Source organism: Alosa alosa, chromosome 3 (genome assembly GCF_017589495.1).
Source record: "Alosa alosa isolate M-15738 ecotype Scorff River chromosome 3, AALO_Geno_1.1, whole genome shotgun sequence".
Lineage (NCBI taxonomy): Eukaryota > Metazoa > Chordata > Actinopteri > Clupeiformes > Clupeidae > Alosa > Alosa alosa.
In genome coordinates, this window is record NC_063191.1 from 32,146,909 (window position 1) to 32,174,765 (window position 27,857).

General features: G+C 38.6%; 1 protein-coding gene across 3 annotated transcripts in view; it reads right to left on the minus strand.

Moving 5' to 3' along the window:
* armc8 (armadillo repeat containing 8) overlaps positions 1-27,857 on the minus strand; it is a 272,052-nt gene that overhangs the window by 221,843 nt on the left and 22,352 nt on the right. For all 3 annotated transcript variants that reach the window (XR_007193229.1, XM_048239967.1, XM_048239966.1), the window contains exons 3-6: positions 4,989-5,060; positions 4,657-4,799; positions 3,978-4,075; positions 3,730-3,822 (exon numbers count right to left, since the gene is read on the minus strand). Coding sequence is in view for 2 of the 3 variants with exons in the window: in XM_048239967.1 (XP_048095924.1) it covers positions 3,730-3,822; positions 3,978-4,075; positions 4,657-4,799; positions 4,989-5,060 (406 nt within the window). In the remaining variant the exon portion in view is untranslated. The remainder of the gene's footprint in view (positions 1-3,729; positions 3,823-3,977; positions 4,076-4,656; positions 4,800-4,988; positions 5,061-27,857) is intronic.

The window sequence follows — 27,857 nt, forward strand, 5'->3', positions numbered from 1 at the left end:
TGCTGTTTATGTTATACTCAGCAACATATCAAAAAATATAGAAAAAATGGCGTCCACAAGACTGGCAGCCTTAACCCTCTTACCCCCACAAGCACGCCATATGGCAACTGTGGCAAGGAAAAACTCCCATATTCCAGGAAGAAACCTTGAGCAGAACCTGACTTAATAGGGGAGCCCATCTGCTTCTGGCTGGCTGCGCCCTCAATAGTAGCAGATGTAGAATAATCTGAAAATGTAGTCTACAGGATAAGATGAGTTAACTAAAAGCTTTCCTGTACAGGTATGTTTTCAGATCTTTTTAAAAATATTTACTGAACTTCGCCTGCTTGATGTACAGAGGCAGGGTGTTCCATAGTTTGGGGGCATAATGGATAAACGCAGCTTCTCCACTTTGTTTGTGGAGCACTTTGGGTACGATTAAAAGATTAGAATTGGATGATCTAAGTTTCCTTTGTGGTTGATAAGATATTAAAAGCTCAGAGATATATGAAGGTGCTATGCCATTCAGAGCTTTGTAAGTAATTAACATAACCTTAAAATCAATTCTATAGGAAATAGGGAGCCAGTGCAGTTCAGCCAACACAGGGGTGATGTGTTCTCTCTTCTTAGTCTTAGTTAAAAGTCTAGCCGCAGAGTTCTGTATGAGTGCCAATTTCTTTAGATGTTTTTTGGGAAGACCAGTGAAAAGTGCATTGCAGTAGTCTAACCTGCTAGTGATAAAGGCGTGAATTAGTTTTAGAGTTGGATGTAGGATTGATTGCCCTCGTTTCGCAAGGAAAGCAGACCTGCCCAATCAGTTTATCTTTCCTCTCCTACTATAGCCGATCAACCAAGCACCAGCGCCACAGCGCGGAGCTCTGTTCCTCCGGCGTCTCCCCCTCTGTTCATGCAACACGTTTTTTCAACTCCGCAAGTTATGGCAGCCCACATGCAGCCCTCTACCTTGCCTTCCGCTACTGCAGCCTCTTTCTCTATTCCTAAACAGCTTTTCCCCCTGCTCACTCAATTCAGCAAGTTATGGCAGCCCGCGTGCAGCCATCTCAGCCATCATCTCCCGCCTACCTTGCCTTCCGCTACTACGGCCTCTTTCTCTTTTCCAGCTAATCAACCCTCCCCACTTTTCTCTTTGCCTACCTAGGGTGCTGCGCAACCTCCTCCCCTTCCCGTGGCGACCCGGCGTGCTTCTGCCTTTTCCCCTTCCCCATCTCCCTCCGGCGAACCGTTCGGGAGGCGTTTTTCCCAGCCAGGGACCGCGTCCCTGATTCCCCCTCACCCCTCTTTCCCTGGATTGGTGCCACTACCCTATAGGCTACCGTCTCGGCATCTCGTCTGAGACCGTGTCTACATGAAATAGTAATACAATATAATCTATGTGGGATCACAAAATGTATTTAACTCAATGCCGGCGTTGGCCATAAGGCAGCTGATACACAGGAGCTGTTGCTCTGTCGCTTATTGCTAAGAGGGCAAGGAAGGATTTTTTCTCCTTTAAATGTCGGAGTTTTTTCGCCTTCCTCGGTGTTCAGAGAGTGCCAGCATATTAAAGCCCTTCCCTAGCTGACCAAGGGAGCACCTGCACCAGTGTGTAGCTCTGCTCGGTTCCTTGGAATCCTCTCTAATAATGTGTTGCTGCACATCACTTCTCTTGCCGTTATAGCTACCGCAGTTAGCTACAGCAGCCTATTTTAATTGCGTAGGCCTTACCTACTAAACATTGGGGTGCATTAGATGTTGAACTTCACAACCGCGTGTTTGGGCTGTCCTTTTCAACATCTACTCTCTCCTGCAGCCCAGACCCCACAGAGGCCACAAGCGATTTCTCAGACACTGAAGGAGGAGCTCGGCATTACATTACATTACATTTACATTTGCATTAGCAGCAATCAGGCTTCAGGAAGGCAGAAACAGAGATGTGCATACAGTTCACGGTCCAATGCAAATCCAGCCAAGACCTCTCAGTCCAATGGACGTTGATGTTAAGGTAGTTAACGTTACCACGATAGGTTTACACCAGGAGAGAACGCACCAGCTGGTGGTATTTTTTTCTAGTGAAGCAGTTATGAAATAATGCCCCCCCCCTCCCTTTAGTAGGCCTAAGACTGGACAAGACAGTAAACAAGGTTTACGTATTATTCTTATTCTTATTATAAGTTTGCATATTTTTGTTAGACATATTGCTTGCAAAGACTAGACTATCTATGGTCATGCCCCCAAAAAGAGCATCTCCACTTTTGCACTAATTAGTGACTAGTCTCTATATACTGAAAACAATATCAACTACAGTATATTTTCTGATCTTGATATAAGATGAATACCACTTGGTTAGACTGTATTAGATAAGCAGTTTTTGCAGTGTATTAATGCCAAGTTCACAATCCGTAATTTGCAAACAGATACAATATCATAATAGAAAAAGCATGTTTGACGAAGTCTCTGGCCAGGGTCCTGAAGTGATTTGCGGGATCGTGCAGGAGTCAACTGCACAGGCAGGAGTTGTGCAGGATTCCTTTCTTTATTCTTTAACTATGGAAGACGGGAGGCGTAAGGGGAGGTGGTGGGTTGCAAGCGGAGTGACGCCGATGCTGCAACTTCGGCAGGTAGAGACAGACTGCGAATAAATAACCTGTCTGATTTAAGGAGGCGTGACAAATTCCGTCATGCTCCTCCCGAACTTCCGTTTGTAAACGCCATTTCACTAGTTTTGAGTGCTTGATCGGACAGGCCGTTATTTGCCGCGTTGGTGGCTGCACCATAAAATAATGAGTATTAACGGCCTGCTGGGATTCCGATTTGCGTTAGAACAGCGTTGAGCTGCGTTTGAAACCAGAAGCGAGTAACGGAGCGTCCGTAGTCTGGAGGGGGATCTTCCATGCGATGGAAAAAGTAATTAGCCAAATTGTATAGGCTAATACTGATCCGTTACTGAGCAGTTGCGCTAGCTAGCTGCCTTAACAAGTGTCTGACTGGTGTAGATGGAAGTGTGAATGTTTCTACGCTAACGGTGGAGGATCTGTCACTTTTGAAGATTCGCCGAACTGCTGATCTGCTGGCTGGCTTCAAAGTGCTTCCTGGAGAACAACAGCTGACGCGTGCTTCCGGAGCTCCGGCCTGCCTGAAAAACGTTCAAGAGCACCTGACTAGCTATGGACTGTTCAAGAGCATAATGTTGCTCAATGTGTTAAATACCAGGAGAGTTTGTTTATTTTATTGTTTGTGAAATTGTTTATGTCTTGGAGTGACGCACAGGTACGCTGGCGACTATACCGCTCCGTCTGGCATCTTTTGTCTTGTGTGTGGCGCTTTGGATTGCACTCTGTGCATATAAAAGCGCTATATAGATAAAAGTGACTAGACTATGTTGCAGTGTCCACTAGACAGAAATTCACAAATTTGATGTCATCCAAAGATTGGGGTAGTTATTTGACATGTCAAATGTTGTTAACTTTGAACTTTAACATCTCAAAACATTGATTGAAGTATGTCTTTACATAGCAAAATATGTTAGTTTATAATTGTATAGAGTCAATAATTGTGAGCAATGTGTTTTTGTTAAAAATATGTATTTCTTTGAGATTTCACTTTCTCTAAAAATAAATGTACTTCCCAACGTTGGATTTTCCTCATTTTTTCATTTAAACATGTTTTTAGTCAACTTGCCAGCAGAGGTGCCAATAATTCTGGAGGGTACTGTATATGATAATTGAATAGATGGACATTGTTAGAGCAGACCTTGCAGCAGTGAGAGATGATCTGTGTGATGTATTCTTGTGTACGCAGACTCTGGTTCATCAGAGACATGAGATGGGGAATCACAGTCGGATCCTTGAAGAGAACACATACGCACACACACACACAAACACACACAAATTACTAATTAGTACACATTTGAGGAGTCTTACAGAATATGTTACATCTAAAAGCATTCACACAGCTGATTGAGTCTATTCATTGTAGCAATGTGTGTAAGCATCTCTTACAGTATAAAGTAGTTGCACTGGTGTAACAGGGCTGATGAGCACTGTTCTTAAGCAACGCAGGCAGGCCTCTATGAAGGTCAGGTCCGGACAGAGCAGGCCTGAAAAAGGTACACAGATATGTTTTGGGCAATCACAAAAAGATTTTTTCCTTTCCCACTGCACTGCAATACACTGCAATAGACTGAAATAGAGAATTCACGTTCCTTCCCCTCTCTGGGGAGATTAAGTCAATTGTTAGAATTTATTGGCAGAGGTTGACCAGACCTTTAAAAAACAAAACAACACTTTTTGCTTACAAGAGATTTAATGTGAGAATGTGAGAGACACTAGTTAAGGGAGACTCTTTTACTCCTGCAAGTACAGTTACTGGCTTACAGACCTTGATCCAGGTCATTTCCCCTGTAGAAACTAAACAAAAAATACGTTGACGCAAAATATGCACATAGATTCGTAGCTATTGCTATCGTCTCAAGGGGTTTCATCTTTTATATGCACACATTTTACCAGTTTACCTGGTACAGGTAACAGACAGATGAAATGGATGAAAACAAATGAAAATTCCGCAAAAAATACTTTATCTCAAAATACAGGAGTCAAACACTGGGTCTGCACTGGGTCCCCATTAAATGGCTTAAGTATAAACATTAATTGAATAATGTGTTTTTGCTTGTGTAGGCACCTTGCAAAAGGGCAGGTATGATGTGACAATCCACCAGGGACTTGATGTTGTTCTCTGTGCCCATGGCCAGACTGCCTAGCACCACTGCACACTCCGTCCTCAGTTCCTCAATAGAGGAGTCTTGCTGGAGCAAATATAGGAGCCTGGAGGTCAAATAGGTTCGCATCTTAAATTAAAATTTGATAGAGTACTACACCAACCAAGAACTCTACTTCCTATATGTGTGACATTGCCTACATTACAGCATGTTATCCAAAGACTAAGGATATGGTATGAGATATTTTGCAAAGGAGTGGTGAAGTATGAGTGAGAGATAGAAAGTGTGTGTGCACCTGGGCACGGCTCCCAGGACAATTAGGTTGGCCTTTTGCTTGTTGTTTCCAATGACTGCATTCTTCATGTCACTTGAAAAGAAAAGAAGTTGATGTCTAAGAATCATTAAGCAACAAAGCATGTAAATAACAAATTAAAGTCCATTTGAAAATCTTGCTACACCAGTTTTGTAATGCATATTCATACTTCATTTGGGTCATTACACTCAATGGGTAGTATTCTTCCATTTATTTTTTTACACACTTGCAAAGAGGTATATCTGTAAAGACATGTTGGAGGTGTTCAGATTCATAAAAACTCACTGTTTCAACATCCCAAGCATTAAAATCAGTAATTTGGCAGTTACAATTGCAATTGACACTATGCCACTACAGCGATGTAGCACTGTATCATAATCTGGGTATCAGGCAAAGCCATCTGAAATTGTGGACGACTGTTCTGGATTTTCTTCTTGTATTTGTATCAGCATGTGTATTTGTATTTCAACGACGCACACAAATATGCATGACATGTTTAAAAGTCAAAATTCTATGTAGTACTACATGCACTGGACCATGAATATGCCACCCAAAAAACAAACACCTAAATAGCATAAATACACTCCGCGTGGGTATCGATCCACGAATAAATTGACCTGTTTGCTTGGTAATCAGACGTCTATCCACTTGCGCCACGAACCAGCTGACGGCACTCACAGAAATTGACTTCAGTTGTATGATTAAAAGAAGTCAGCTAACGTTATTATAATTGTAACAAGTTAACATAGCTGTTCATGTTATCTGGCTACCATGTTATCATGCTAACGTTGCCCAAGCCATTTAGTAGGCCTTCAAAGTATCATGGTTAAGTTTTACAAACGTTTCACTGAGGTTAGGCTGTGGTCGCCCCTACCTGAAGTGTCTGTAGAGGCACATGAACATGAACGTCAGCAAATAAATCAAATAAAAATGTGTTGCCTAATTGTGTATCCTTTTGTCCAGCCTATTCTTTTAAGAATTCCGTTCATGAAACACAGGCATTGAAACGCACACCGCAATGGGCAGGAGAAGTCTATAACGTGTCCATATTTTACACAAAATTTGCGCACAGGGAGAGTCAAAACTCTTTAGGCTTATTAACATTAATGTTGCTTATTAACATTAATGTTGCTGACACGATACTTTACTTCCCAATTCTTAAGTTGGTGCTTCTCCTGTGGCGCAACAGGTTCATGCCTATAAATTGCTTGATCACGCAGTCGACATGGGTTCAATCCTCCCCATCACATAATTTTTTATTATTTATTTATTTTTAGACCAGCAACGCTTCCTCAATTTAGGCTACAGGTAGACTAGGTGGCCACAGAGAGCCTGACCACCAGTCAGTAAAATGTTTGAAAACTTAACCATGATACTTTGAAGACCTACTGGCTTGGGCAACTGCTGTAGCAAGACAACACCATCAGCCGTGTTAACTTGCTACAATCATCAGCTGACTTCTTCTAATTGTATAGACTAACTGAAGTAAATTTCACTATGACTTTAGGGCTGGTTAAAATACGCAAATGCGTAAAAATGGTTATCATGTAAGAGGTTTCATTTAGGAAGCAGGTTCGATACCCACGTGGAGTTATTATAAGGCTATTTATTGTTTTGGTGGCATATTCTGGTCCAGTGCATGTAGCGTAGGCCTACTACAGACAATTCTGACATTTAAATATGTCATGCATATTTGTATTTGTTCGTCTCCAGTTTCCATCAGAAAGTGACAAATCTGCAAGCGGCCACATCTGTCAAAGAAACGTCATCACTCGTGAAACGTCACCAACGCAGCCAGTTAACATGGGTGCCAGTTGCCATGTAACACCGGTAAACAGGGCCGCACTGGGGGACGTGAGCATAGAGCGTGGATATCTCAATCGGAAAATGAAACAATATTTCTGTCGGGCGCCTACCATGGACCTCACAGTTGCAAAATGCAAGGAGAGATGAATCAGCCTATATTTGCATAGACATCCATAGCCCAGGACATAAGGCTATTACATTTGCGTAGGCTGCAGATAGCCTACCGGTAGTTTCAATTGTAGATAGCAGTCTCCTCACATTCCTTCTCATTTCGGATTTAAAATGCACAACAGTGCATTAGATTGCGCTATAATTTAAATTAGGGTTTCTCAACGGTGGCGGTACCGCCTCTGGGGGTTAAATTTTTTTTTAACCTAGGGGGGCGCTGGGAATGTTTTTTTTTTTATGGTTTTCACATATTTTTGGTGCAAAAATAGGCTACCTGAAATAAATAGGCTATTTTCACTCATGGGTTTCTAACCCCTCTACCGTCCCAGCTACATTTTACTGTTTATCTATGCTCAGTGGTCATACAGTGCAGTTCGGGCCTCCACACGCCCGGACTCACATCCCCCAGCCCCAGCTATCATCATCTCTATAGTAACGCCGATAAACATAACCCAAGTTTGCGGCTTAACAGTTCAATAACCAATAAAAATGTACACAATTCACTGTGACATCTTCATCTTTAATAAAACAACACAAACAAACATGGCGGATAGCAAGAAAAAGTGCCGACAGTACAATGCAAATTACATCAATTATGGATTTATTCCTTCACCGATGAACACTACTTTACCTATATGCCTGCTCTGCGATCACGTTTTCTCGAATGAGGCCATGAAACCCTCGCGGTTACAGGAACATTTAATTAAAAAACATCCCGACAAAGCATCCAAAGATATGGGCTCGTTTTTTTATTTAAGCAATATAGCATGAATGTGAGTGGCCTATAGCCTACCCAGGGGTGTAGTTTTTTTATTTTTTTTATTGTATGTGTATGTGTGTGTGTGTGTGTGTGTGTGTGTGTGTGTGTGTGTGTGTGTGTGTGTGTGTGGGGAGATCAAAGTAAGGTCAGAAGATCAAAGTAAGGTCAGGGGGGCGTTTGCTCAAAAAAGGTTGAGAACCACTGATTTAAATGGACATTTAAACGCGATTTTCCTCTTTCCATCTCGCAAACTTTTGCCTACTATAGGCTACAGTATGGCGCATTATCGTTCATCTTTCGGCTAATTCGCAAAAGCCTCTTGTTCTGATATTTATTAATTTCATATTCTTATAACATAAACAAATGTTGTGAAATCTCACACTTTTTTCCCTTTCCACTTTGCGCAGTAATTTCATTCATTCCAATCGGAGGAAAGAAAGACACATGCAGTTTTCTTGTTTAATTAATTTGGTAGTCTTATTATCTGCTAGGCTATAAGCCTAATGCAAAACCATTTTCTGATATTTTGTATAGATTGGCTATACGAAGATATAGATAGGCATAAACAGGGCGCCCAATGCGTGAGCCCGTTCTGCGTTCACTCCAGCGAGAGTGAAATCAATGTTTTAAAAGCTGTATCATCACTATAGGCTATTTGCTACTATATTTACCTCTGTTACAACAAGTCGTGACTTATGCCCATTCAACTTTTAACTTAGGCTATAGGCCTACAACAGTCTAATTTCGCGTGTCAATTCAAAGACCTGTTATTTCCATTTTTGGATTAGTCAGTCCCTATGCTGTTTTCATGGACAGCAAGTATCCACTTTGTTCGTTTATTTAAATAACATTGTTTGTTGCTTCTACACAAGACTACCCCCTAATTGCATGTCTCTTTATTTGATAACACTAAATCAGTGACGTAGCCAGAAATGTTCAAATGTGTGGGCACAGGCAAAAACGGGTGGGCAAAGGCAATTTGATTGAACATAAGAGAGGCATAACATAAGAGATTAGATACACCATACAAACATTAATTATAGGCATGTTATATTCATGACATAAAAGTGGAATTTATTGAATGCATTTGATCACAGCTGACAAATGACGTAGACACATTTTCAACCGGAGCAAATGCATGACGCTTCGGTGCGTCACATGAAACACAATTGAGACAATAGACTGACCATTGGACAACTGCAAAGCCTTATCATAGGCATGAAAAGTGAAACTTATTGAACAAATTCCATCATAGCTAACGAATTACCCAGTCGGCTAAACACTTTAAACTTGCGCAAAACTCATAGACTGTATATATAGAACTGGACAGTGTGGTTGCATTCAGCAGTGTTCTATGGAATTGAAGCCGCCGAGGCGGCGCCATCTTGGAAAAATTGCAACCAATTTGAAGTCGCGGAAAGGCAGAAGTTGAAGCATGCGCGCCTGAAGAGGAGTCGCGGTCAGGCACGCCCACTCAGTTGCCACTCAGCGAGTTAAACACGCCCCTTGTCAAGTGAAACCCGCCCCCTTCTCCTTTCCACAACGCAGATCGACTCGGCGCCGAAGGCTAGCTGGCTGGATGAATTTTGAAGCTGTGAGTTAAAACAGTACAAACAACAATCGGTTTGTTCTTGTCTGGTAAGTGTTGCGTATCAACTGAAAAGTTTTTTTTGTCTATTGTTGTTCTTAAATACGTCTAAGAGAGCTTATTATGTTGATTATAGACTGTGACAATTTAGTATGGTGAATACTAATGAGCTAACAACAGAAATACGGACAGCGAATTACATGCTAACGTTAGCAGCTACATTAACGTTACCGTCAACGGGAGGCTAAGTTAGTCGTTGAAGTGAAGATTAGCACACAGCTCCCGTAACAGTCGATGATATACATGATATACTTGGTTTTATTAGTTGTTGCTGTTTTCAAATATCGCAATCTTAATGTATGCAACGTGGAGTAACCATTGACTGTACATGGGGATTAATAACACTAGACAGTCAGTACAGTATATGATGTGATAAAGCAACGGTATGATGTCATAAAAGCAACATAAGTTAGCGTAATGTGAAGCATGGACCTCATCAACCCGTCATGTTAATGTAACTACTAGCCAGTTTGCCAGCGTTGCATTTTTCTAACGTTAACGACAGACACCTCTGTTAGAGCTACTTCTGTGATGGTAGGTCGGTAGCATAGACTGTAAAAAATAGGTCGGTAGTTGTAGACCGCATAAGTGAATGATCGATAAATGAAACGCCTGCATTAAACACTACGCCAAGAACCAGTCACTTCCCAGGGATATCGGTGAACATTTGAGAAAGACCTTAGTTTGTCATCTAACGTCCATGATCAGTCATACTGATAGCGTTATTTTTCAAGCTGACGCAAGTTAATAACATTCCCACCGCATATTTAAATGTGTAGTTTACATTAGGTAGGCTAAGTTTATTGCACACATATATTTAATTAATTGGTATTACTAGTGGTGTTGAGTGCCTGATTAGATGCTTTGTAATGTTGTAAAATTGTCTGACTAACTTTATTGTAACTTTCCTTTTTGCAGGTAAGATGGCTGAATGTACTGGAGGTGGCGGCAAGGTGGTGGTCTCCATGGTCTACATTAGTCTGCAAGCAAGGGAATGCCTACGTGAAGTGGTTTGGCTGGGGTGGTCTGAGGTGGCATGTCCTCCTCCTTTCTCCAAGTCCCCTGACATCCATCTCCCTGACATCACCCACCGTCACTGGATCAACCTGAAGCCCCTTATACATGGGACATGGCACAGCACCACTACGTTCTGAAAACACATGACTTTCAATAACTTGCGTGGCACCAAGAAAGGTCTGCCGCTGCGCTGAACCTTCTGTTAATGTGACATCATTCATACTTGAGACTGTTCTATTTTCTTTATTGATGTCACCCAAACTTCAACTTTCTGTATGCCCCTGAACTCACACAAATTATAAATTGCAATGCGCCATTTAACCAGTGGTGTAGTCTAGTTAGTTAGTTGCAGTGGTGGGTATACTGTGAGCAACCCCAAATGTTATTGAATACGTATCCTTGCCTATTTTAAATGGGTATACTGAGATGATGCTTTTACTGGGTTTACTGTGTAGTCCTGTGTATCACGTAGACTATACCATATTAAGGTATTTAAGTATTTATACTTAAATACCATATTGGTATTTAAGTCAGAGGCCATTGCTTAGTATTTAACTGTAGTCTACACAAAGATGTAGACGTTACAAGAATATTAATATCAGAATAATTATTGGTTGATACTAAATCAATATTGAATGTTTTTTTTTATTTATTTCTTTTGTGGGATATATCATTCAGAATGTTGCAACATGACTGGTCTTCAATCAGCCAAAGAGGACACATCGTAACTCCTCTCCTAGTTACTCTCCATTGGCTCCCTACAGTAGCCAGAATTAAATTTAAATCTCTCACTTTGGCCTATAGGACACTGACTGGATCTGCTCCTTGTTATTTTAATTCAATGATCAAGATATACATCCCCAACCGCCCACTGCGGTCTTCTGATGAGCGTCTGTTGTGTCGACCAGTCTTAAACGCTAGGTCAAATTCAAGACTCTTTTCCTCAGTGGTTCCATGTTGGTGGAATGAGTTGCCCAGTGCTCTTCGTTCTTGTGATAGTTTTGGTCTTTTAAGCACTTCTTATACATTATGGTTTGTATGCAGTAGTACTGTTTTATTTTCATTATAGGCTGTTGATTAATTTGACATTTGTTTATTATTGATATTCTCCTTAATGTAGTCTTACGATGTTATTGTTATTATATTATTGATTGAATGGGCATTATTATTTATTATTGCTTTCCCCCCTCATTTTCATTGTTTATTTCATTAGGCTATTGATTGATCCCTGTTTTAAGTATTATATTGTTTTGTATTTGTTAAGGGTAACCATAACCATCATCATAATGTGGTATTTTCTTATGCACTTGAAACAAAGAATAAAAATGTTTCTTTAAACGTAGTACCACTTTAAACACATCAAACACTGAACAGCAAAGTAGCTTCCTGATTATGTGTAAAATGTTTACAGAGTATCCTGATGTAGTAGGTCCATGTTCTCATATTTTTACAGCTGACATGAAGGCTGCAATATTACATTTTTGATTTATAATGGAGCACTCTCTCTGGTAATGGAGCACCCTCTCTGACTAGCAAGCCTGTGGTAGAGGCATACGATTACAGACATATTGAGAGAGCCTATCCATGAGTTGTCACAGTTTTCAATTTAGACGTATTATTTTGAAATGATGTACGTCTACGGGAGGATTGCACATCACTGGCAAGACCTGATCAAATCATACCAATGCAAAATGCTTCTCCAGCAGTGCAATCGCAGGTAACAACGATACCTTAACGCATTTTCAGATACCGCTGTTCTGAGCATACTAAGCATTTGTGACTTTGAATCCCTCCTCCCGTTAAGCTATGGTCCAATAATGTGTTCACTAAAACACAAGTAACGTTATTTGTCGGGCTGATTCATAAATGGGCATACCGAGGTTGTCGACCTAGCAGGCTAGGTGGCGTTCATTGCCATTCGCAAAACTAAGCAAGAGTTAACGTTAATGAAACTTAACATCACCTTCTCCAGCGACTTAAGTGTATTCAAATGAAGTTGCAACGATGATGGCGGCAATCACTGGTTACGTTAAACCATTTGAAACAAGTAGGACTGTAAATGATGGTGACTATGGCTAACGTCACTTCAATATAGCAGAGCCCTTTTACTTTACCTATCAACTGGCTAATGCTAGCATGATGTAGCATGCTATGAGCTAATATACTTAGCATCTACGAAAAGAACAGCACATATCTTTTTTTCACAAAGAATCTGTCACAACTAACAACGATGTCTCTTACAAACAACTACACAATGTATGACTATCAATTTTGTATTTAGTCAGACTGTGATAAGATATAGCCTAATGATAATAACAGCAACACTTATTTAGGTTAGATTATGTGTCGAAATCAGGTGTCGTTAAAATAAGTGAGCGATGACGTGGTAGTGTCTGCAGCCTAGACGTTAAAACATAATGGACAAAGCGTTGTGTCTGCAGCCAGCCAGCTGTCAATCATAGGTGTAAACACGCCCTTTTTAGATTTCTTAATATAACATTAAAAAAAATAATTTCAGCGAGAAAAGAAAAATTGTGTGTATTGAAGCATCTTGAAAACTATTTTTTCGAATAAAAAGTTGTAGATACAAAAATAGTTTTAGGTGAGAAAAGTGACACGGAAAGTTGGCTACTTGGCCATTGAAATACATGGGGATGGGCGGAGTTACACATTGTACTGCAACCAGCCACCAGGGGGCTCTAGACTAGCGCTCGCATCACTCTTAACAGACGGCACACTGTCCAGTTCTATATATACAGTCTATGGCAAAACTGCATGAACCCAGCATCGGCGCGTCACATAAAACAGAACAATTAATCAACAGATTGACCATTGGACAATCCTACTGCAAAGCCTTTTCATAGGCTTGCTACGTTTATGATATAAAAAGTGGAATGAACGCATTTCATCACAGTTGACAATCACACAGAAACATTTTAAACGGAGCAGCTGTTCGTAGCCTGGGAAAAACCCAGCTGAACTTCCGGCAAATTTGAGATTTGCTCTGCAAGTCCATCTGGCCAAGAGCCCATTCAAGCCCATTCAAGCCCATTTCCAATTTTACTAAATCTAGGCACCAATCAGAACCGTTGAGGCAGGCTTTACACGATGACGATAGAGCACCCTGTTGGCGCCGTAATATCAACGATCACTGCTGCCGCTTGTTTGAAGCTGCCATCACGTTGGTTTTAGACAGGGAGTTAGAAGAAAGTTTCTCATAACTGCTTCCTTATGTTGAAATGTGCAACAATGTACAAAAATGTAAGGGATACCTATGTGAAATCTGCAACAGTGGTAGGCTACTGAAAACTGTTTGATATTTTGTTTATTTAATGATTTTAGGACACGTAGCCGACAGAAAACACATATTTTTGAATAGATGTGCTATGCTGACTTAATTGTAAGCCAACAATGGTTTATTAAAACATCACACTAATTTATTTCGTCAGTCATCATGTTCATTTTCACCATATCTGGTCATCTTTATCTTTAAGGCTACACCGTTTCAAGCAGAAACTCAGAATGCTCAAAAAATGAAATGGGCCTAGGCTAGCCTAAACACATTGCAACATTGAGTTTTTATGGTAAAGTAATGATTTACAGACTAGCTGCATTAAGCTACACTTCAGTGTTTGCCTTGAAACAATTCTGGCATAACTGCTTTGAACGTTTCAGTCTTTCAGTCAGTCCCCTATGCCTGCTTTATGTCCTGGCCGGCCAGAAAGGACGAATTAAACAAAATGCTCGTTTGAACATGAACAGTTTTGTTCAGAGAACATATACAAACAATTGTGTTTGATGAAGGCAGTTGTAGGTTGCTAGTGACATTAGCTTTCAGTGGGGTAGCCTATGATGTCTTTGTCCCTACAACCAGACAGTAAACTGTTGCAAATTGCGTGTCTCTTTCGTTGCTCTGTTTGGTTTTTGGCCTCTCCTATTGCGTCCGGAACGCCCTTTGGAAATGGGCTGTGAATTACTCTTCCAAAGACCCACTCTCAGTTACAACTGAGAAGGCTCTGGGGCAGGGGTGGGCAAACTGCGGTCCGCGGGCCGGATCCGGCCCGCCGAGCATTTCATTTGGTTATCAGGCTGCTCGCTATTTTTTTTCCTGCGATAGTTGGTTAGCTTTACTGCAAACTGCTTTTCACTCTCCTTAGAGAACGTTTACAATGTCAATTTCAAAACATCATGTTAAATAGAGATAACATCATGTTAAACTAAGTTAACTCTTAGTTATCTCCTTTGCAGCAGATCTAACGTGAACATTATGCGATCCATTTAATTGGGAACGCGTCTGCACTCACGAGAGGGAGAGAGAGCCGCAGGTTCTGGCTTGTCATTGTTGATAAGTGATATGTCCTTCTTATAAGAAATTTTTAAAAGGAAAATCATGAAGGCAACAGTAGTTCCCACTACTGACCATTTCAAAACTGTGAGAGGGCCCAGCCGTAGGTACGGCACTAGCCATAGCGGAGCAGGCAGAAGATCATTGAGAAAACTAGAAAATGTAATTCCAGGGAATTACGAGTGCATGAAAATGAAGCTAGGACAGACATAGCATAGCTTAATAAAAAGTTGATAGTTTAGACGTAGACAGTTTAAAAGTTGAATGTAGATAGTTTAACAGTTGTTAATAGACAGATAGTTTAATAGACAGATAGTTTAATGAATGTTGAAAGTTTAAAAGTTATATGTAGATAGTTTAAAGGTTGTTGACATACTGATAGTTTAATGCGTGTTGGTAGACAAATAGTTTAAAGGCTGTATATAGATAGATAGTTGACGATAACTGACAGTTGGAATGGCTCTAATGTTTGCTAGCAGTTATGCTAACAAAGCTAATTATTTTGACCAAGTTACTTAGTTAACTTAGCTCATGTTTTCTAGCAGTTTTGAAAAAAATGCTAACATGCTACTATGCTAACCATGTGACTTAGCTAACTTGGCTAATCATTTTTAGCAGTTATGCTAAAATGTTAACAATGCTAACATGCTAACTATGCTAATCACATTCCTTAGCTAACTTAGCTAATCATTTGTAGCAGTTTTACTAAAAATGCTAACATGCTAACTATGCTAACAATATTAACATGCTAACCATGTGACTCAGCTAACTTAGCTAATCATTTTTAGCAGTTTTGCTAAAATGCTAACTATGTTAACTATGCTAAAAATGCTAATGATGCTAACTAGCTAACTAGCTAGTGAGGACTTTTATTTTGAAACAGTTGAAGGCAGAGGATACAGTTGATGGGAGTCATAGTTGACAAACAGTTACAGTAACAGTTGAAACAGTTGTGGGCACAGGAAGCAGTTAAACAGGATCTGCAGTCTTAATACAGCCATATTGTATGCTTAAAGCCTGAGACAGTGGCTCCAGGTGGCCTGAACACCTGGCATAAGATTCTAATTGCTCTATTGTGATGTCATGATCTAATGTAAAGTCAATGGGGAAATTTTAGTAGTTTTTAATTAATAGTTTAAAAAGTATAAAAGTTACAAAGTTGAAAAAATACATAGCTGAAGTCACATAAGTAAGACCCTACGCAACGAAGTTTGAATGAAGTTTCTAAGTTAAACGGTTGAAGCTGTATTAAACGCACAAAAAGCGTTAGAAGAAGAATAATATTAATACTAGAAAAGCATTTCCTGAAGGAAATACAGTGCATGAAAATGCAAAAATATTATGTAAAATATTATACAGAGTAAAAACAAACTATATTGGTTGCTAGGTAGATGAGGTTTAATATAGTTGGAATGACTGAACAGTTAAATAGGTGGATAGTTTATATAGTTAAATCAAAGATTGTTAAGGCGGAGCAAGATACTTCGTCGTAGTTAATGTCTATGGGCGCGAAATGGGGATCGAATCCTGTCTGCATAAAGAGGCGTGTCGATGACGTATTGATTTAGCGTAAGTTGCAACCGCCAACAGCAGCGGCAGAAATAACCGGCCTTACACCTGATATAAGGTTGATTTTCTCCAGACTGGATTGCTCAAAAATGCTAAAAATGTACCTGAAATGTTCAGAAGGGTTTGAGGATCATGAAAATGTGCCCGAAATTCACATTCCTAACTCTATAGAACCAAGACCTTAGCATATGTGGTGAAATTCTGAGCTATGCCCATAGACTTCAATGGAGCAGTCGCTGCCTCTGCTCTGCATAAAGGGGGATTTTGACCCCCCCCCTCGTGCGATCCGGGTTCCCGGAAGTGGCTCCTGATGAAATATCTTGCTCCGCCTTAACAATCTTTGGTTAAATGATTTACTTGGTAGATAAGGTTTAATATAGTTGGAATGATTGAACGGTTAAATAGGTGGATAATTTAAATGGTTAAATTATTTAGGTAGATAATTGACGATAACTGACAGTTGGAATGGCTATAATGTTTGCTAGCAGTTATGTTGACTATGTTAACAAATATAATAATGTTAACCAAGTTACTTAACTTAGCTAATGTTTTTATTTTTAGTAATTATGCTAACTATGTTAACCATGTGACTTAGCTAACCTACCTAATCATTTTTAGTAGGTATGCTAACTAGCATGCTAACATGTTAAGTATGCTAACCATGTGACTTAGCTAACTTAGCTAATCATTTTTTACAGTTTTGCAAAAACTGCTAACTAGCATGCTAACACGCTAGCATGCTAACTATGCTAACCACGTTACTTAGCTAAATTAGCTAATCATTTTTAGCAGTTTTGCTAAATATGCTAACTAGCATGCTAACATGCTAGCATGCTAACTATACTTAGCTAACTTAGCTAATAATTTTAACAGTTTTGCTAAAAATGTGATAACTGACAGTTGGATTGGCTCTAATGTTTGCTAGCAGTTATGCTAACTATGTTATCAAAGATAATAATGTTAACCAAGTTTCTTAACTTAGTTAACTTAGCTAATGTTTTCATTTTTAGTAGTTTTGCTAAAAATGCTAACTAACATGCTAAATGGCTAGCATGCTAAACTATGCTAACCATGTTACTTAGCTAACTTAGCTAATCATTTTTAGTAGTTTTGCTAAAAATGCTAACTAGCATGCTAACATGCTAGCATGCTAACTATGCTAACCATGTTACTTAGCTAACTTAGCTAATCATTTTTAGCAGTTTTGTTTAAAATGTTAACAATGTTAAGAATCTTGTGCTAACTACGCTTAATCATCTTAACTAAATACAGTAGGTAGGAGTCATAGTTGATGACAAGTAACAGTTACAATGGCTGAACAGTTAAAAAGTTCAGTAGTTTAAAGGGTTAAATTGTTTAACAGTGAAATATTGTAGGTGGATCATTTAAATGGTTAAATTATTTAGGTAGATAATTGACGATAACTGACAGTTGGAATGGCTCTAATGTTTGCTAGCAGTTATGTCAACTATGTTATCAAAGATAATAATGTTAACCAAGTTACTTAACTTAGCTAATGTTTTCATTTTTAGTAGTTATGCTAACTAGCACTATGTTAACCATGTGACTTAGCTAATCATTTTTAGTAGGTATGCTAACTGTGCTAACTAGCATGTTAACGTGTTAAGTATGCTTACCATGTGACTTAGCTAACTTAGCTAATCATTTTTAGCAGTTTTGTTAAAAATGCTAACAATGTTAACAATGTTAGCAATGTTAACATGCTAACTATGTTAACCATGCTAACTAACTACAGTGGGTAGGAGTCATAGTTGATAAGTAACAGTTACAATGGCTGAACAGTTAAAAAGTTCAGTAGTTTAAAGGGTTAAATTGTTTAACAGTGAAATATTGTAGTGAGGACTTTTATTTTGAAACAGTTTTTGGCAGAGGAAGCAGTTGAACAGGATGTGTAGTCTTAATAGAGCCAGTTTGTATGCTTAAAGCCTGAGACTGGCAGTTGATCCAGGTGGCCCGAACACCTGCCATAGGATTCTAATTGCTTAACGGCCGTATTGTGATGTCATAATCATAATGTTAAGTCAATGGGGAAATTTTGATTAGTTTTTAATTAATAGTTTAAAAAGTATAGTTATAAAGATGAAAAATACATAGCACCCATGTCCTAAGTAAGACCTACGTAACATAGTTTGAATCAAGTTTCTATGTTAAACGGTTGAAGCTGCATTAAGTGCGTTAGAAGAAGAAGAATAATAAAATGCCTTGGAAGAACAGTACAGTGCATTTTCATGCACTGTAATTAAGAATAATTCGGATAATAGTAGAGTGCATTTTCATGCACTCTAATTAAGAATAATTCGGATAACAGTAGAGTGCATTTTCATGCACTCTAATAAGAAGCCTAGGAAGAACAGTACAGTGCATTTTCATGCACTGTAATAAGAAGCCTAGGAAGAACAGTACAGTGCATAGAGGTAAACCACTGGAGATGACGTGTGTAGGAGCAACAAACAACGTTATTTAAAACAACAAACAAAGCGGATCCTTGCTGTCCATGAAAACAGCATAGAGACTGGCTAGGTCTATAGCCTAAGTTAAAAGTTGAATGGGCATAAGTCACAACTTGCTGTGACAGAGGTACGGTAAATATCGTAGCAAATAGCCTATGGTGATGACACAGCTATGGTTTTGCTAATTCATTCGCACAATAAATAATTACAACTTTATACAGTCAGCTGGAATGGATTTCCAACAGCCTTGATGGATTTCCCTTACATTGTGAGCATTTGTTAGCTGCTTGTCTTTCACTGATTTTTATTGAAAAGAATGAAGTTTGCTTTCATAATATCAATTATCGGCAAAGTTGTCATAGAGGTAAACAGCGAAGATTATGAAATGTGGCGCATGGATATAATATATTTCTAGAGATCTTTGTCTTTTGTCATACTTTGGATGTTGTAGGTATTGTTGTACAATGTAGGAAAAAAGGAATCAAATAAAAAAACTACGAATAAGTGTTAGGGATCGACCGATATATCGGCCGGCCGATATATCGGGCCGATATTTGCGTTTTTTACGTGTATCGGCATCAGCCAAAAAGTCGCTGCATTCGCCCGATAGTTTTTCCCCCGCATTATTTACATACAGGCGTCCACAGGCAGCTCTGTGTTGCTGGAGTAAGCTTTAAACTTTCAAAGCATCTTTTAACTGTTTGACTTAACTGAAATATTGCCATACACTTTGAAGGTGGAAGCAAGTTTGTGGGTCCAAATGGAAAACACGAATGATAGATAGGTAGGCTACTTTTTTTAATGCTTAATGATCGTTTATAAAACTGCTTGCCATTGTATTTAGGGAGCTGCAAATAGCTAAGTTGTAGGCTATCCATATTCATGCGGTAGCTGTTACAAACACTGGTCATATGAAAGTAGCCTAATGCCAACGTTGTTCCGTGGTATTTGTGGGAGTTTTATTCAGCGACCACCTGGCTGAGTGTTGGACGCGTGTGGTGTGTGTGTGTGTGTGTGTGTGTGTGTGTGTGTGTGTGTGTGTGTGTATGTGTCTCCCTCCCTGAATGCCTGTTCTATAAAACATGCTTGCCATTGTATTTAGGGAGCTGCAAATAGCTAAGTTGTAGGCTATCCGTATGCATGCGTTAGCGGTAGCTGTTACGAACATGGTCAATCATTTCATTAAGTAGCCTAATGCCGACGTTGTTCCGAGATATTTGTGGGAGTTTTATTCAGCGACCACCTGGCTGAGTTTTGGACGCGTGTGGTGTGTGCGTCTCCCTCCCCTCCTCCCTTCGAGCGGGGCTGAGTTGTCATCGCAGTGATATCAGAGCTTTAATAATGAGAGACGTGTAGTTGAATATTCATTCGTGTTAACGTTGATCATATACCAGACATGCCGTGTATGCCTTACTTGTTTAGAGACGTTTGCTAACGTTATCATTATCAATCCAGTTCAATGGTGGTTCGTCAGCTACCAAACAGAAGTTTGTGTGTGCGTCTGGTCTGTCTCACTCAGTGGGACACACGATCACAGCAATATGAGAGTGCTGGGCGCTACCTGAAGTAGAGATTTTAAAATTTTGAGAGATACATTTTATACCTTTTAAATTGATCCCGTTTAGAACAGAAACATCTGACACCACGTTATTTTCCTCTGCTGATTTATGTTCTGTGCTTGACAAATCTGGCAGCTTTTTTTAGAAAAATATAGACATAGAAAAATTGAAACCATGCAGTCTAAAATGACAAATCAAGCACTTTATTTCAATAGCTACTTTTCAGGCTTATTGTTTTCTTAAATTATTTAAATGTGTTGACAAAGGACATTTTGTGATGACTTGAATTATGTCTTATAATATGTCAGCAAGCAATGCATCATCAAGGCTGTGTTGTAAGATGTTGATGAAAGCATTTTGCACAGTTAACCATATCCAGTGCACCCATCCATAAGTTCAATAAATGTTCCTTTTTTAAATTGAGACTTATAACATTTGTTATCATCATTTGTGTAATTATGTGTCATTTGTATGATGTAAATTGAGGGAGCAAAATAAAAGCAGTATCGGCTCCAAATATCGGCTCAAGAAAATCGGCAGCCTGTATCGGTCATCGGCTAAGGCTGATGGAAAAAAATCGGTATCGGTATCGGCACTAAAAAATCCATATCGGTCGATCCCTAATAAGTGTGTATGTGTCCAAACGTTTGACTGGTAGTGTAGGTTAGGCTTTGATTTAAACTTTAAAAGGTGCTCTAAGCGATGCCACACATTTTTTAGGCTAAAACATTTTATGTCACTTACTGCAAACATCACCTAACCAACTGCTAACTGTCTGTGTCCTGAATACACGGTAAAAAAACGCGATCTCTGTGGACAGCCCAGGCTCCAAAAACGGCAACAAAAACAACCTGGGCAAACCTAGCCTATAAAAACATAACAAACTGTTCCAGCAAATCACAGAAGTGATGTGCGTTTAGGAGAGTTTCAATTGCACGGGAGCAGCACGGGAGGGAGGGGGAGGAAGTAGCTCTCTGTTTTGTTTGAAAGTCAACAGAAGTGACGTTACCCAGTGGGGTATACTACGAAGCACGTTAGACATATCTAGGCTATGTAGACACATCGAGGCTTCACAAAGCCTTGACTCAGGGGTATACGTTAAGTGATACTACGATAGCAGTTATGTGATATATTTGTCAAACTGGGCTTTTAGCTCAGATCTGTGCGCGTTCTCGGTGTTGGGATGACGTTGGCCAATCATGAAACGTGGAGACGCACAAGACCGCCTATATTAAAAAACAATTACTTCCATATTTATGAGCGATAGTGTAATCTACACTGCGGTCATTTTTAGTGTCTAGCCTATAACATCAAATAAATCGATTGTCATCAGATGTTGTATGGTATGCAAGTCCATAGTGGCATATTTGCACGCACAACACTATTAAAAGCGCATTCGAGATCAAAAATGTTTGTAGAGGCGGGGCTCCACCTGTAAGATATATGACAGAATCCTACACGTGAGAACTTCATTTTTCAAGACAATTGATTGGTCAGTGGTCGGTAAATTACACGATTTGAGCTATAACTTAGCACATAACCTCCTTCCCGACCAGGTTTAGTTGCGAGCATAAGATACCATGGTGATATAGCGACGCTAAAACAGATCCACTTTCGGGTCACAGCATACCCTGGCTTTGAGCGCAACATACCTCGCTAACCCATTAATCGAGATTCGTAGTATACCCCACAGCATCGCTTAGAGCACCTTTAAGGCACTTGTACAAAAAAGAAAAAAACGTAGGCTATTGTGTACCCTGCAATAAATAAATGTGTAAAAGCAATGTCAATGTCATCAAGGAACGCTATTAACTATCCGTCTATAACGCTCTAACCGGTTCCAATTAGAGGAAAGGACTTTGAACACTGGAACAGGAACGTAAACTGTTTTTGCCCAGAATGAACCAAAATGAAAATCATTTTGTTTTCAGTCCCTGGGCCTTGACATAGGCTGACCAGGATTGAATCATAATACATCAACTCATACCAAGCATCTCATATCAAGCAAAAAAACGAACAGAAAACTTTCCGAGTGAAGGAACTACTTGTCCCATCAGCCATTGCGATTGATACATTTTCCAACGCTTTCCAACCTAGTAATAGTTAAACACGCTTCCTTCTGTAAATAAGACAACACGATGACATACTTCCTACCATTTACATAAAGCAAATTTCAACTTTCAAGGTGAGACACATTGTTCCTCACTGCCTCAGTAGCCATCTTGTTCGAACGACTTCACCAACATGGTTTGTGGCAGTGTTTCTAGTTCTAGTCTAACCTACCTAGGCTATGAAAGTAAGTTAATTAAGGCCTACTTGGTTTAGTGACATTTAAGTAGGCTACAGTATGCAACCCATTGGCAAACGTTTACACCTGGAGATGTCCTTTTAGCTGGTGTCATGTTTGCTAGCTTGTGGGCTCAGTTTGTGTAGTGCTACCAAAATCATAGAAATTAATAACATTGCAAGACATTTACCTCTTCTGTGATCCAAGAATGATTTCATTCGAGTTATTTTTTAACATTTATTTTAACTAATGACATAGAAAACATCCCGAATTACATCCACATATCGTAATGCACTATGCAAAAAGTGATTTCCACTCGTAGCCGAACACGGTGAGATGCAAGCATTCCAATCCACTTAGAAATGTAATAACACTACTCTCACGTCCTTAAAGTGGCAGGCAGTCAATTAGACTTACACACCACCAATGTAATAACATTAAAGAAAAGTGTAGTCTAATAGTTTAAATCGATATGAAATTACTAGATACTTAGTTGGCTATTAGTAATTATGCAGAATAATTAGAATATGAATTATTATGACAGAATATGAATTATTAAAACTATATGAACTTAATATGAATTACAACATATATGAATGTATTGAAACATATGACATGATGCCATCTCTTTAGGGGGCTGACTTTTTTGGACAGTTCTACGAAAGGTTATACTGCTTTGTGAATTACCCCAGTCAAAGTATTTACATAAAGTAGGCCTACTTTGATTTTCTGTAACCCTTACTATTTACTTTTACTAATAAGCATCAAGATGATCAGTGTGATTTTGGTCTTACTAACCTTAATTGCCCTTATTTTTTAAAAATCGCAACTATTTTTGAAATTTTCACTCCCTCCCGCAATTTCTTCGCAACAAACAGCTAAAAACACTGCAACTTCCATCGCAATTTTTTAGAAAAGTTGTCGCGAAATCAGGCATTTTAGATTGCAACAATCTCAAACTGGACTGATTATCCAACATTTAGCCAAACATTCAACAAATCTCTGCGTAAAAACAACAGTTAGGGCCTACATAACTTCAACTACATGGCCATAACTAGGCTGCAAGTTTAGATCCCAATAAAATGGCACTTTCTTGTTTTTTTTTTTTTTTTTTTTTTTTATTATTAATTTCTGTGAGTCTTCATAATTAGGTACCAGGAAGTACATCAAAAAAGGTAAAAACAAATTCGATGAAAAAAAAGTTTCAGAATTTCATCAAAACAGTATTTCATCTCTACTTTTACACAATATGCTTCCTTCAATACTTTTTAGTATTTATTATCGATTATGCCGACCCAATCCTACCAACCCAACTTTTTGTTACTTTGGCTTAAGATCTTAGCCATTTCAGGGCTGATTTCCTTTCCCAAGTCGAAATTCCTGGTCATCCAGTTCTTCAGTTGCATGTACCTAAATATTTCTGTGTCTTTTAGGTTAAATTTACTTTTTAATTCACTGAATGGTGCAACAGAGTCGTAATTTGTGACATCTGACAACCGCTGGATTCCAGCTTTTATCCATGTTTCCCAGTATAGCTGGGTGCTCTGTATATTTATTGATGGGTTGTTCCATATTTGTATGTGCCTGGGAAGCCCTATTTCTTGATGGAGAATTTTTTTTATTTTATTCCATGCCTTTAATGTACTATTAATAACAAAGTTTGTTGATTTAATGTTGTCTTTGGAAAAAAGTGCTAACAGTAAACTGTTGCATTGTACTTGATTGTTTTCTATGTCTACCCATGGATCTTCATTTGTCTTATTTATTATACGATCAATATAAAATGTCTGAGCTGCTACATGATAAAACTCTAAGTTAGGGAGATTAAGACCCCCTTCTGCTCTTGGGTGATACAAAACTTTCCTTTTCAATCTACATGCCTTATTTGACCAAATGAACGAAGAAATTATCGAATTTACCTCTTTAAAAAAGGTTTTAGGAGGCGTTATAGGAATATTTTGAAATTTAAATAAGAATTTCGGTAGCCACATCATCTTGAAGAGGTTTATTCTTCCTATTAAATTAATCTTCAAATCTTGCCACTTCCTAACATCTTTCTTAAAGTCTTTCACAAGTGGAAGATAGTTATCTTTATACAGCTGGGTTTTGTCATGGCTAATATAAGTTCCAAGATATTTTTTTTTTTTTTTCTGTATCCAAAATTGTGTGAATTTTTCCAAGTCCTTTTTGGAAGAATCTATTGCCAACAGCTCCGTTTTTGCCATGTTCATTTTATAACCTGAGATCTCTGAAAAGTTTGTAATTATTTTCATTACGTGTGGAACTGAGGTGATTGCATTGCTTAAATATAGTAATAGATCATCCGCAAATAAGCTTAACTTAAACTGTTTTTTACCTATCTCAATACCTCTTATCTCTTTTGTCTCTCTAATTTTTTGAGCCAAGGGTTCAATTGCCAATGCGAACAATGATGGTGAGAGGGGACATCCTTGGGCAGTGCCTCTAGTTAATGAAAAAGGTTCTGATAGAATTCCATTTGTATGTACATACTGTATGCTTTAGGAGACCTGTACAGGGTTCTAATCATATTCCTGAAATTTACTGGAAAGTTATATACCTCCAACACCCTAAACAAGTAAGACCATTCTAGTCTATCAAAGGCCTTTTCCGCGTCAATAGCCATTAAAGTTAAATCTTTTTTGTGTTTCTTTGCAGATTGAGTGAGGGAGATGCATGTTCTGGTATTAGTTCTTAAATCCCTATGCTGTATAAAACCAGCTTGGTCATAATGGATTAAGCTTGGTAGAATCTGTACCAGTCTTCAAGATTTTTCTTCAAGAATCTGTACCATTATTCAAGATTTTAGTAATGATCTTCTTGTCACAGTTTATTAAGCTTATTGGCCTATAATCAGACGGTGTTTCGCAGGTCTTACCCGGTTTTGGTATGACCGATATAATCGCTTGGTACATTGTTTCAGGGAGGCTATTGTTTTTTTGCGCTGCGATAACTACTTCTGTGAATAAGGAATGAAATTTAGGGCAGAATGTGGTATAAAATTTTATAGGAAAGCCGTCCATTCCCAGAGCTTTTTTAAGTGGAAAGTTTTTTTAAGGCAGATTGTATTTCTATGTTGGTTATATCCTTGTTAAGATTTTCAATTTGCTCAGGAGAGACGTTTGAGGTTTATTGAATTTAAAAAAGGAAGCGAGTCCTGGTCTTTTATTTCTGACGTATATAATTTTTCATAAAATGATCTAAATTCATTATTTGTGGCCTGATTACTCGTGTGGGCTTTGTTTGAGGTTTCATCTCTTAGAACTATAGGCTGTCTTTTTAAAACTTTCTTTATTAAAGAGGTCAAATGTTTGCCTGATTTGTTGGCAGCTATATAATTAATTTTTTTAGAATTAAGCTTGAAGTCCTCTGCTTGAAGTCCTCTGCTTTCTTAATTAATAGGCTGTCCAGTTTTAATTTAGCTTCATGTAGTTCGTTATAAATTTTATTAAATTTTTATTTGTTTGGGTCTTATGTGCTCTCTGGAGTAATTTAATCTCTTCCCTCACTTTATCTAATTCCTTATCAAATTCTGCTTTCTTTTTTGACGCATAACCGATCATAATTCCTCTTAGGTATGCCTTAAAAGTATCCCAAACTATGTTAATACCCGGTCTGTCCTGGGGATCCCCACTTTTTACATTTGTTTCTATAAATAGATCTATGTGGTTATTGACATATTTCAGAAAGTCAGTGTCCATTAAATACTTCCTGTTCATTCTCCAGATCCTGTGAGAAAATGTCACTTTGTAACTCAAAATGTTCCACTTAAAAGTAGCCTACTTTTTGTAGATTCATGTTTCATTTTAAATATGTGTTGCTTTCTAGATAGGGCTGTAACGATATACGATTTGAAACCGCAATCACGACATTCATATCAACGATACTGTGTCGCGGTGTGAAAAGGCAGAATCGAGACACACCTTTCTAGTGTTTCACGCAGTGCTTTGCATCTTACGCTGCCGCAAAAGCAACCCACATCTCCCGCTTTACTTATCGGTAGCCTACGTTGTCCAAAAACAAGCAAATAAATAAATAACAATTTCATACCTCTCCTTGCTTTCATTGTAGACTATGTGTGCAACTTTACCAAACAGTATAGAAGTAAACCTAAAATTAACTAAATTACTATTAAATCCGCTTAGCATCATTAACATGCTGCACATATTTGTTTAAAACTCTTGCATTGAAGTTGACTGATCATCTCAATACCAACGTTTCCCAAAAGGGCCTGTCCCAAGGAGAACAAGTATTACCTTGAAACTTACACACACATGGGAAAACTGAACAGTCCAATCAGTAAACTATGATAGGCTAAGCTAGCCAAATATGCTACTTTGTTTACAATATTTCCAGGCTTCAACCAGACAGCTGAATTAAAAAGGTAGAGTTGTAATAAAAAAATAGCAGGCCTAGGCTATAGGCTAATCTGCATAAAGTGTGCCGTCATAAATATCAGTCATTCAGAAAAATATTTTTATATCAGGATATAAAATAATAGATATATTATATAGAAAAAAGGGGGTCCAAGGCACTCTTCTTCAAAAATATAAAAAGCTTTATTTAACTGGCTAATTCATCATAGAAAGTTTAAAAACATAAGGAGAAGCAACCCACGCGTAGCGGCCCAAGCTGCCTTCTTCAGGGTGTGCTTCACAGACAAACAATTTCCCCTTTTGTAGGCTAATTGGAAACACCTGAGTGATATGGTGAATTGCCATATGAAACATGCCAGAACAGTCCACTAGGTGGCTGGCTATAAATGTTCACTTACAAAAAAGAAAAAAAAAAAAAAAAAAAAAAAAATGAAGACAAAAATAATCCACTAGGTGGCTATACATCGTAAATATAAGCCTCCAGAGAGAGTACAAGGTATAGAGAAAGACTATTACCAGTTAAGCCTAAGCAAATATATACAGAGAAAAGATGATCACAAAAAAGGACTGAAATCTATTTCTTCATTCAACCCAGGGTAAACTGTGGCCTGTAGATTGTATATGTAGAATGTTTCTCTTTGTAAAAGTAATTTTAATCGGTCACCACCCCGAATGTTCTTTTTAATAGTTTCTAAACCCTCTACCATGAGGCCTTCTGGATTGCAGTTGTGCACATTTTGGAAGTGTTTTGCCATAGGGTAATCCGAATTAGCTTTTCTAATGGCGTTTTTGTGCTCACATACTCACATACATAGGCGTCTCTTGGT